Source organism: Manacus vitellinus, unplaced genomic scaffold (genome assembly GCF_001715985.3).
Source record: "Manacus vitellinus isolate BGI_N305 unplaced genomic scaffold, ASM171598v3 scaffold_4_pilon, whole genome shotgun sequence".
Classification (NCBI taxonomy): Eukaryota; Metazoa; Chordata; class Aves; order Passeriformes; family Pipridae; genus Manacus; species Manacus vitellinus.
The window spans coordinates 3,699,055-3,711,693 of record NW_021940604.1 but is presented as its reverse complement, the minus strand read 5'-3'; the positions used below and the strand labels follow the sequence as shown (position 1 = coordinate 3,711,693).

The window sequence follows — 12,639 nt, the reverse complement described above, 5'->3', positions numbered from 1 at the left end:
ACAACCTTAATCCACACTTTAATGTTTCTATCGTACCTGTCTTGCGTTCAATGCATCTTGAAACATTTGAAACAAATGCTGAAAACATTCATGAGCCTGTTCTCATCTTTTTTCCAAAAGAGTAATTTCAATGCTGTATGAAACAAACCTTAAAAAAAGATTGCAAGTCAGTTTAAACTTTGTTCAGGGGTTACTTAAATTACATGGGTCAAAAATCACCTAAACTTTTTTCGCATCAAATTACTTCTTTACTTTTTTTTTATTTATTTATTTGCTTTGGCTAAACGAAGGAAGATGTCAGTACTCTTCCAAAAAGAAAACAAATACAGGGAATATTAATAGTAAGATAATAGGTCATATTCCTTTATGAACATGATGAGCATTAATACTTTGGAAAATACAGATCCACAGTATAAATAATAATTAAAAAAAAAAGGCATTAGAAAACTCTTAATTCTACTTTCTGTTGGCTTAACACACAAGCCTGTAATCAAGCATCACAACCAACTTTATGTGGCACAGGCTCACCTTGAGCTCTGTGTGCAGTTTTGGGCATCACAGTATAAAAGACATTAAGCTGTTAGAGAATGTCGCTTTAAAGGAAGGCAACAAGGATGGTGAAGGGCCTTGAGGGGAAACCATATGAGGGGCAGCTGAGGTCACTTGGTCTGTTCAGGCTGGAGGAGAGTGAGGGGAGACCTCATTGCAGTCTACAACTTCCTTGTGAAGGGAAGAGTAGGGAACCAATCTCTTCACTCTTGTGACAGGACTCATGGGAATGGCACGAAGTTGTTTCGAGGGAGGTTTAGGTTGGATATTAGGAAAAGGTTTGTCACCCAGAGGGTGGTTGGGCATCTGAACAGGCTCAGATACTTTACTTGCAATTTGTTGTGCCAAGTTTAAGTCTATATAATTTAATGTTAGCTTTTTTCTTTGTTCCATTTATTAAACTTTACCTTAAAAAAAAGAATCACAGAATCATAGAACAGTTTGTGTTGGGAGGGACCTTAAGGATCATCTATTTCCAACTCCTCTGCCATGGGCAGGGACACCTTCCACTAGACCAGGTTCCTCAAAGCCCCGTCCAGCTTGGCCTTCAACACTTCCAGGGATGGGACATTCACAGCTTCTCTGAGCAACTTGTTCCAGTGCTTCATCACCCTCATAGAAAAGAATCTCTTCCTATCATCTAATCTAAACCTGCTCTCTTTCAGTTTGAAGCCATTCCCTCCAAAACAACGTTACATGATAAAACAAGAAATGAAATTGTTTTTAACCCAGGTAGCCACAGGAGCACAAGAAAATATTATTTAGTTTATCTCCCCAAATGATTGATTTATTTTACAAACAAGTCATTGAGAAATGATTCTTCAGAGGCAAGTGAAATAAAAGCATGCTTTGAGTCTGTAGCCAGATACCAAAATTACCACTCCTATTTGAAAAAGTGTAATTTTTCCTAAAATAGTGTGTTCAGTTTTACTGAGTGGGTTATCATTTGCTGAGATACTGTAGAAAGCCCACAAATGGTCAGACATAAATAGATTAGTCTTCTTTATTGTTCTACACATCCATACAAAACATATAATGGGAAGAAAAAACTAAAAACACAGAATGAAGTTGAGTGTGCTATGAAAACAGATTTACTGTTCATACTTCTTTTAAAAAATCATAAAGTTTAATAACACTCAGAAAAGGTGATAGAAAGCAGTTTTTATGATTAAGAGGTAGTTCTGTACACCTCACCATTGCTTCTCTGAAAATAAAGACTTTAGTAATTCACATATTTTCTGTAATGGACAAGCATTTTACAATTATAAAATTTCCTTAACTCAGAACAATCACCATTTATTTGGCCTGTGGATTAATTGCCCAAGGAATACAGCAGCTAGAAGAAAAATTTTCAAGGCATCATGACCAAGGTCACCATTCAATTTTACCAAATATATCTATATCAGGCACGTGACAAGAGCCTGTGAAAAAGCCTTTGCTGCAAAACTTCTTGTTTTGGCACAAGCGCAGACAAAGGAAAACAACAGAAGTAAGAAAAAAAAAATCCCGTGTTCAAAAATTGAGATAATCCTCTAACTTCCAGATAACTATCTTGAAGCTAAAATCTTTATGTGTAAAAACACAGAGAGGTCCCATTTGTCAAGAGAAACAGCAGCATGACAACCCCTGCTTTATTTTATCCTTGACACCCAGAGGCAAATCAGAAGGAATGAGACTAAAGTGGACATTCACTAACTTCTCAAGTGCTTCCCAAAACTGTGAACTGACCTTGGGTGGCTCATGACTTCAGTGCCTCTGCAATGAAACGAGAGGGTATCGTTGATCATAACTGAAGGGCCTATCATTTTCATAACTGAAGCATTGTGCTGCCCAGAGATTTTCTCTTTGCCATCTCTAGGCTCCTGGCTTTACTCTATCTATTTGGTTCAGTCTCCCTATTGAAATTCTAAAAATCAGCCCTAGTCGGTGTCTGTAGAGTAGGGAATAGAAATAAGTATCTCTTTTCTGTGGATGTGTAGCAGGTAAGGCCTTAAGCAAAAAGAAAATTTTACTTTGTTCTGTCTCCTTTCAGTGAAGAAGCTGTACATTTCTTTGCTGCTCCTCTGGTGCCCTTGCCACGTCTTTGAGGCAGACACAGGGGAAGCAGTGGTGCTGATAAGAGTGAATCAACTCATCAAGACATGTAATGATTTCATAGTCAGGAAGAGCCAGGCTGGCAATGTTGAGGCCCAGCATCCGTGAGACCACCTCTCGGAAATCTGCCAGCTGCAAGAGTAAACAGAAAGGAATAAATCAAATAGCAAGCAGAGGAGATGTCTGGGAACACACATACATATTTGCATACATGCAAACACAAGCATTTGTATTTTTGGTGCAAAATATAGGCATTTCTGCTGTTGCTCAATACAAAGAGCAGAGGTGGCTGCAAAAAGCCACTTAGGGGCATACGTCAAGTCACAAAACACATAAACAGCCAAGATGTTAAGTATCTCAAACAAAAAGCACAGTTTCAAGTGTTTTTAGTATCTTTCACAGGCATATCTTCCCTGCTAACTCAACTGCAAAAACTGAGGAAAACACAGGTAGAGGAGCTGTACTTGACTCAGATGACCAGAAGCTATACAGACGGCTGCAAACTCTGATGGGCACAACCCAGAGGACAGGCTAAGATCCTGGTCCTTGACCACTGTTTGCCACTGCTTCTCTCCATCCTGCACTTTCTTGTGGAAACCACAGCAGAAAGGAAGAAGTTAGAAGAAAGGTGGAAGTTTGGCACATTCCTTGGTCTAACTTTGATTTGAATCAAGATACAGCCCAAATTCAAGATGCAGCTTGGGAAATGCTTGTTTTTCTTCTCTGCATAGTTGCTGAAAATATATCATAGGAATTTGACAAAGTAATTCAAGACACCAACTTTCTGCAGTTCCAAATGGACAGACATCCACAACTAATAGTCATCACTAGTGACCCCACCAGTAACTAGATTAAAAACTTAAGGTCAGTTGAACATTAATGCTGATTTGCTCTTCTCAACTCTTAATATGGATGATTACAAGTCAAACTGCAATGCCTCTTCAATGGACAATGCATTACACAGTCAAAATCATAAATGCCTTAATACTCCTTATCATCAGCACACAAAACAGGGAAATGTTCCTATTTGAGGAAATATTCTTGTCTTGCTATCTATTTGAAGGCCAAGATCCCCATTCCTAAACATGAAAGTGACTGAAAATGTCATAGAATCATCAAAATCATCAAGAAACTGGACTCATGCTCTGGTGTGGCATCCTCCTCACTCCACATTAAGGAGGAGATAGACACACTCTTGAAATATGTGTCCAACCCCAATAGTACTGTGCAGAATTCTAAAGCAGTTATACAACACCTGTGAGGAAAGGTTTTTGAAGCCTTTCGTGAAAACAAGGTCTCAGTTCCAAGACTTTACCAAAGACAGTTTGGTTCATCCCAGTACAAACCCTGAGGAGCTGCCATCAGTTCAGAAACACAAAAAGGAAACCACAACAGTCTAGGACTGGTGTCTGGAGTCCTCAGCACAAGACAGACATGGACCTGTTAGAGTGAGTCCAGAGGAGGGCCACAAAGATGATCAGAGGGCTGAAGCACCTCCGCTATGAAGTCAGGCTGGAAGAGTTGGGGTTGGTCAGCCTGGAGAAGAGAAGGCTCCAGCGAGACCTCATTGCAGCCTTCCAGTACTTAAAGGGGACTTATAAAAAAAGAGTGAGAGTGACTATTTACACAAGCATGTAGGATAGGAAAAGGGGAAATGGTTTTAAACTAAAACAGGAAGATTTAGATTGGAATGTTCGGAAGAAATTCTTTACTCAGAGGGTAGTGAGGTACTGGAACAGGTTGACTAGAGAAGTTGTGCATCCCCATCCCTAGGAGTGTTCCAGGCCAGGTTGGATGGGGCTTTGAGGAACCTGATCTAGTGGAAAGTGTCACTGCCCATGGTGGGGGAGTTAGAACCAGACGATCTTTAAGGTCCCCTCCAACACAGACCATTCTATGATTTTACAATTTGAGAATTCAGTCCCAGCTGTCTGTATTACCAAGACAGTGCAATGTCTTCAATGAAATGTTGGAACAATGTTAACACCAAAAACCCCTTAAGTTCCCAGATATTATCTTCAAAACCAATTCCGGAGATCACTGATGCTGGGCTCTGGCAGTGTGCTAAGCAAGTACCTTATAACAGAAGCTAAAGATATTTTTAAACATCTGGATCACAGACAGGATGAGCAGCCAGCAAAGCTGGAATTTGTTTGATCCAGCCTTTGGACTAAGTACACTCCTGAAAGAACCTATACAGCAAACCCAACTGATCTTTCATGAGTACATTAGGGTCTGCACTTTGCACTAAATTTCTTGCTCTCATATCTTTGCTGCTGCAAGCTGTTCAACTTAATTACAGCAACTGTGAGTAAACCAAATTGTATTACAACCATGTAACTAATGTAATAATCAAATCAAATTTGATGCACTGACACTGATTATTGATCTGGCAGGATTTGGCCAAAGGGAATAGATACAAAGTAAAACATTTACACAATCACCTCACCCTTTATTTCTGATGGGAAAAGCAGGTCATACCTATATTGAATGGACAGTAAACACATCAAGAATTCAATGACTTTCATCAGCAAATAACCTAAAGTGGAAAGCACAGAGAGCCCTTAAAGAAAGCATGTAAGCCATTCATTTATGTGAATTTTTAGACAGAAAGACTTTTTTATTATATTGTGGCATATAAAGTACAGTGCAGATAAAGTTGTAGTTCATTGAAAAGGCAGAAAAAGGGTTGATGACAAAGAAATATTCTACATAAAATGACAGAGAGAAGCATTGCTCTTGGCTGCAACAAAGGTATTAAAAACACAGCAGCTGTGCTGAAATACTAGAATCTAACAGAAGAACCACCTCTCTATTTAAGGTTTTCTTCAGTAAAATTCCTAAGATAATCACAATTTGAAATAAACGAGAGAAATAAGAAAAGATAAACATCACTCAAGACCCAAACCCAAAGTTATGCTACAGCAATGAGCACTCCTGCTAAATTTTCTTTGCACCTTCCATTCAGTGAGTAAAATTATCTGAAATAAAAAATCATGAAATTAATGCAATTTAGAGCATTAACCCAAGATACTGCAAGGCAGGGCTTTGGGGAAGTAAAAAGATTTCCAAGAAAAAAAGATGCCTAGGTTGTTGGTCTTCTCTCCATGTGAATAAAAAAATATTTTTCGAGACTAATTTTTTTAAATAACATTCTTAAATTTCATCCAGAGTCACTGTTAAGGCTGACATATGGCATAAAATTTTTAGCTGGAAAACCTAATATTCTAAGCAGTTGAAACAAAAAATTTAAAATTATAAATTTTTTACTTTGAAGAAGCATCTCATTAGCTTTCAACAATTATGCCATCTATAACATTGCTACAAAACATAATATGCAGGGCAATAACATACATGGTTCACAATTTTTTGAAATTAGAATGGAACACGTTTACTAATACATTTGCCACAAACTACTTACACCCTCCCCAAGGTAAATTACCACAGAACTTTTTCTGACCTAAACAACAAAGTTATATATCATAAATTGATCCAAAATAGTTACATTCAATATTAAGTTGGGGGGGTTGTGCGGTTGGGGTTTTTTCTTGTATTTTTCAACATCCTTTAAGTTTATGGCCTATACACAGTAATGCAGAACCATAGAATCATTTAGGTTGGAAAAGACTTTTAAGATTATCAAGTCCAATACTTAAGCTACATTGCCAAGTCCATCACTAAACCATGCCTACACATCTTTTAAATACCTCCAGGATTGGTGACTCAACCACTTCCCTGGGCAACTTATTCCAATGCCTGACTACCCTTTCAGGCAATAAATTTTTCCTAATATCCAATCTAAACCTTCCCAGCACAACCTGAAGCTGCTTCCTTTCATCCTATCCCTTAGCCTTGCTGAGTCTCACACAATTGGCAAGGAGAAAGTCCAAGAGACATGAATGAGAAATGAGAGGAAATGGATGAGAAGTTGGTAAGTTTTATGCCTAAGATATCTGGAAAAAGACTTATGTTAAAAGAGATCCCGTGATTTTAAAGCATTTTATTAGCTCTTTAAAAGGTTATATAATATTTTGTGATGAACAAAGTATTTATTGCCTGTATTTATTATTCTATTGCAAAACTTTGCCTCTCAGAATCACAACTGTCACTCTGACTCACAAGAGTGAGCTAAAATTTCCTTGTTTAATGATGTTCAGAACAATTTTAAGCACAGCTGGATAGCTGCTCCACATATACCACATTCTTATATTCTAAGGGACCGCTAGCACTTATCAAATACCTATACACCTACCTGTCTCTCTCTTTCTGCTAGTTCTGCAAGGGTTGTTTTAAGCACCTTCATTTCACTGGTAACTGCTTCTAATGTATTTTGATTTTTTTCTTTATCTTCAGTAGCTTTACGTTCCCTTAAAAGAAGTTCTGATTTGACAGATCTAAGTTGTTTCTCAGCTTTTTCTTTCATTCTTTCCAATTTGCCTTGAGACTTATTGAGTTCTTCTATTGTTCTGTTCTGCTCCAAAGTTTTGATCTGCAATAAGATAAATAAGCGTTAAATTTTTCATACTTTTTCATCTAATGTGAACAAATAAGCAATCACGAGTAAGCACTTTAGTGTGGGTTCTTATGGGTTCTTGATGAAATCACATGTAGACAGGAACAATTAAAATTTAGCATCTTGCCTGTTGTATGCAAGAAAAAAAGCCATTTTCCCCCCATATCTATACGAATAGATCTTCTGCATGTAATGTATGGGAAAAGAGAAGATTACAGCCACATCAACAGGAAAGAAAAGGATGCATATATCATATTTTCTTACACTACTCTGAAAATTTACATTGTGCTTTACAGACACTTCTTAGCATATCAATAAAAATTGCAAAATATACCAAGACATTTTAATATTATATTTGCTTTTGCCACCTAGATAGATTTGAGCAGTTCTCTATGAACACATTTATAAATGAACTCCAGCTGTATACAACTGGAATAGAAAAATGGCAAGAAGCGCAAACGTAACCTTTTAACTCACCTTAAGTTCATTGGTTTCAGACAGCTTGGCTTTGAGATCAGTATTCGTTTCCCTTGCCACATCGAGCTGCTTCTGTAACCTCTCTATCATCTTATGTAAATTTCTGACAGCAAGATTGGCCTCATCCCTTTCCACAGCTAAGGCAGTCCTGATTTGCTTCTCTTCTTCCAGCTGGGTTACTTTCTGCCGCAGAAGGTTCACGTGAAGCTCTTTGCTTTCAAGTTTTTCCTTCTGAGTCTTCAACTTGTTTTCCAAACACAAGGATATTTGAAAAAATATATGTGAATGACAGTGGTACTACACTGTCAGTAGTAGTTTTGCAAATTTAATCCCTGTGTTGCACATATAGCCTGAACTCCTTTTCCTCTCTTGAAAACTGTGTAAAGAAGTATCAGTATATATACACTAACTTGATACTCCTTATATTACCAATTCATTGTGCTTCTCCATCCCTGAATTTGTGCACTGCCTTTTAGAATGATTTTACACAGAGACTTCATCCTATTTGAACATAAATACTTGTGCATCACTCATAACATCTGAGATTGCCTGAAGTATAAGACACCAGTCAAATGCAAGATGCAAGAGAGATTCATTAAGGAGACAGTGGTTTCAGTGGTGGTAGTTTAAGGTGTTCCAGAAGGAGAAGCAACATACAGAAATAAGGAATCTTTCATCCACTGCTCCAATGCCAGGTCCAGCAGCTTAGTTTTTTAATTTTGCTGCTGAAGGAGCTACTTGTTTTCAGTTTATCTGAACTGAGCTGCCAGGCTTTACTCTGGAACATCTGAGGAGTATTGATATACATATACTTACTGCTAGAGACGCAGTTGCTTCATTAAAAAAAAAAAGAAGAAATACAGTACTGTTTTAAACCTTAAACAGACTCCAATTCTCAGCTCCTCACCAGTCTGATAAGCCTAAACTCTAAAGATTTCACTGTGTTATAACATGATGATGGAGGGATGTTTAACCAAATTTGAACAGATTTGGATTTGTTCCTGAAGGAAATATTGAATGAAGGAACAGTTTTTGTTGAAAACATTGAAATTCTTGGTGAAGTACAACCAACACCCTGCTAGTTTCTAGAGAAGTTTGTATTATATAGCCCTCTCCCCAGCAGATCCTTTCAGATTTAAATATTGATGCTAGTTGTTTACAGAAGAATGTTATAAATGTCTATTAAAAAGTAGACACAAACACATATCATGTGTTCAACCCACTGGTGGGTTTAGTTGTTTTAATATGCAGTCTGTTTGCACAGTTTGCAAACGTTTGCTATCTTCTTTTTATGAAATGGACATCTTTGAAATACGTTGTACATTTACAATCTGTTGCTTCTAGCAAATCACTACAGAAATATAGCCATAGTAATGTTTATCTTTGAAACAAATAGTAAAGGTATGTCGTTTTTGCATACCTTCCTTCTGAGGCTGTGTGCCACAGTCTTGTTTTCAACCACTGCATCACCTTCCAGTTTCACTAACTGCTCTACCCGGGCTAGAATCGCATCCATATTCATTTCAAATCCAAACTCTGCTGCTAGACTATCCAGCTTCATCTTCTCGTTCAGTTGCTCCAGAAATTTCAGATACTAAGATAAGGTGTGGAAAAGTGGGTGACAGAATAATAAAACCTCATTAAATGTCTTGAAGTACAATTTAAAAACTATCCCCCCTACACCGGCATTCAACGATATATAGCAAAGTACATGATGCACAAGAAATAATAAAGGCTATGTTTACCAGTACACACTCCTGACACAATTGCAAATTCTCCATATGTACTTATTTAGCACACATTTATTCTGTTCAAAAATCCCTAGACCTACTGTATTTATCTTCTTAGTAAGACAAGATTCATTTTTGCTTCTCTGCAGCACTAGGTATGTCTCTGCTTCTGACTCCAGTTCCTGTCTGGAGCTCTGTTGCTTTACATGGATAGGCATGGGCAGGGAGAAGTTAGAAAGGACAGTTACATCCTAACTAATAACTGCAAGTGCTGTGATTGCCCAGTACTGTGACTTTTAAAACAGATATAAATGATATCAATGATGCCATCCAATGTAGTCTGAGAAGACATAGAAATATTAACATGGTCTGTCTTTAGCCGTTCTTTGGAAGAGCAAGGTTTAGAAAGAGCAAGGTTTGGAAGAGCAAGGTTCAGAAATAACAGCTGCTGGTATAAAAATTGCTTTTATGATTATTTTAATTGCATCTCCATCTGGTGATGAACACACACAGATATGAAATATTATTCAATCTGTTTTTTCCTTCGTTCTGCTCTGCTAGCTTTTTAAAAATTGCATTAGTTCCCTGCTCTCAATTAGCCTCTCTTGCAAAATCTAAAGCTCTCCTTCTGACTAAGAACTATGTTTCCCTTTGTTTTCTCTTACTTCTTTTGCAGACCATAATCTTTGCAAAGAACCAACCAAACAACAAAAAACCCACCAACAAACCAGTTTCATTACTAGCTCATTAGCAAGAATATCCTTTTGTTTTGTGACGCTTCTGGTTTAAAAAATTAAAAACATCAGCAGCAGAAGAAAACACTGAAGTTGTGCAATAACAGGAAAAAATCATAACAAGAATCTCTTTATTGCAGCACAATCTAGAGGCAAATTTTAGAATCTAGGGTCAAATGCTCTTAACAGAGGATGTAGAGAGGAAGAAACAGATCCTTTGTCTGGTTTTCTCCCAGTGTGGTGGCAGTTTCATTCATAGAAGTTACTGTATTATAGCCTAAGGCAAAACAAATAGCACCAAACTGTTGGTTCTTTGCAAATCCAACTTTCTAATCACTGACCTTGGCCTAGCAACATGCTATAACTTTGTCTTTCTTAGCTGCATTGGAATGGCTGGTTTGGCTTTCTGGGTACTACGCCATTTTTCAAACTTTTAGTATGTGAATGTGTCATAGGTTAACAGTGTGTTCATTCATCCAATTAATAAAAAAATCCTGGTAGCCATGATTGTCCAAGAACATAAAAGAAACAAAGACTGCAAGAGAGATTGCAGACTGGATGATATACTACAGAAAGACACAGAGATCAGAGAATGCTTTGAAACCAGAGAATCATACAAAGACCTCTGATGTATTTACAGAGACTTCTTTTAAGCTGCTTTTGGGGTGGTTTTTTTCCACAATAACGGACTTGGAACTCAACAGCTTAGCTTTTTCCAACTGCAATTGTTGGTCAAAGAAAAGATATTACTACCCTCTACGTGATGTCTGATTTTGCTAATTTGCATTATTTGGAGTGTTGTGAGTAATGCTTCAGGTGACCAATGCAATATAATCAGCTGTATCTGTCCTTAGTGACTATTATCCAAAATTAAATAACATGTGTAACTACTTTTTGTTTCTCAAGCTTCAAACCATCCTGCATCAGATCTATAGTAAGTAATTCTTCTTCCAAGTGTTTCAATTGATCCTGGAAACTCTCAGAACATTTTTCAGCTTTCCTGCTCCTCTCCAGAGCTTTGTGGTACAATCTGGTCTGATTTTCCAAAGCTTCAGTCAATTTAGCGATTTGGGTTTCAAGTTGAGATACCATCTAGGTAGCAAGCAAAAGAACAAAATATATGGAGTTAGGTGGGTGTGGAAATGCTAGAAAGATATTAAAGATGCACCATCAAATTACTAAAAATATGGTAAAATACTTATCTTTAAAATATATGCATTTACAAAGACAAAAAGAGAAAAATCTGTTGCAACTGCCAAGAGAAAATGGCAGAAGCGGTGACATGTGAAACATCCAAAACTGAACAGCAGAAACCATGTATGAGTCAAATGACTAAAAGGGACAGCTATTAAAAAAAACAATAAAAACTAATTAGACACAACATTTCCAAAGATGTGAGCACAGCAGCAATACCTGGTAGTGAGCTATCATTCTTTAAAACGAGCCCATAAAATCACTAGTCTACTAAGTAGCTGAGTAGAAAAAACAGATAAGTGATTGAGAAAATACATGCAGCACATAGGGGAGAATGTAGATATGGATAACTTAGCCTCAGGAGTGTTTCCCAATTGTTAACTGTAAAAGAGTGTTTAACTAAAAGATTTTGCTAAAACAAAAATATAGTAATAATAATTTCTGTTATCTAGCCAGAGCTCAAGGATAAAAGGATAAAATCTCATAACAAGCAACTAGACTAACAATCTTGAAAACATTTCTAGCTGTATACTGTTTACAACACCTACATATAATGTAATGGACTTTAAGTTGTAAACTACTTATAAATTAGATGCTTGAAAGCATCTGGTTACACTGTTGCTAAATACTGAAAGGCAGTTCTATCCCAAAAGTTGTTTGCTTCCCTCTAACTGTCATATAAATTATTTGGTTACACAATTAATTATATTGCATTTGTAACTCAGTGTTCAGACACTCATCTCCAAGCAGCCTCTTCATTTTAAGCATCTGGTTGGTTCCTGCTAATAAAGTGAACAATAGGCACACAAAGCTCCCATTAATTTTGTTGGCACTGAAAGGTTTCCAATTCAAACTGCAAATAAATATAAACAACAGTTTGCACCCAACCTGCCAAAAAACACTGAGAAATTAGTGCTGCTCATACAGCAGTAGAAAAAACTAAACAATAATAAAACTGCAAGAACCCACACACATATTTTATGCTTTTTGCATCAAAAATCACTCAGCAGGAAAAAAACAGTTTCAGTAACTTGTTCCCCCAGAGATGTGCTGCTGTTAGAGAACCCAGAGCCCCCACAGAGTGGCCCTGGGTGTAGCCCAGCTACAAAATACCTTTTGATTTAATGTGTGATAATAGTCCTCACTGACAAAATTAATAAATGCCCATGTAAGCAAGCAAGCGAGAAACCTCAGTGCAGTGTCAGGATACTGATATTGGTCAGACTGCATTCTGACTTCCTCCTGAGTTGTCCCTTCTCTACCTGTACATTCAAACACAGCTCTGCAAACACTACCAGCCAAAACGCCTCAAGCCAGAGCCAGCTGCCTTCCTTGTATGGTGAACAAT

General features: G+C 37.4%; 1 protein-coding gene across 4 annotated transcripts in view; it reads right to left on the bottom strand.

Annotated features, from left to right (window-relative positions):
• Positions 1–1,087: 1,087 nt before the first annotated feature.
• CCDC170 (coiled-coil domain containing 170) overlaps positions 1,088–12,639 on the bottom strand; it is a 35,754-nt gene continuing 24,202 nt past the window's right edge. For all 4 annotated transcript variants that reach the window (XM_018078292.1, XM_018078291.1, XM_018078290.1 and 1 more), the window contains 5 exons: positions 10,989–11,189; positions 9,054–9,227; positions 7,634–7,876; positions 6,896–7,132; positions 1,088–2,775 (listed from right to left, as the gene is read on the bottom strand). In XM_018078292.1, coding sequence (XP_017933781.1) covers positions 2,578–2,775; positions 6,896–7,132; positions 7,634–7,876; positions 9,054–9,227; positions 10,989–11,189 — 1,053 coding nt within the window. In that variant the 3' untranslated portion in view covers positions 1,088–2,577. The remainder of the gene's footprint in view (positions 2,776–6,895; positions 7,133–7,633; positions 7,877–9,053; positions 9,228–10,988; positions 11,190–12,639) is intronic.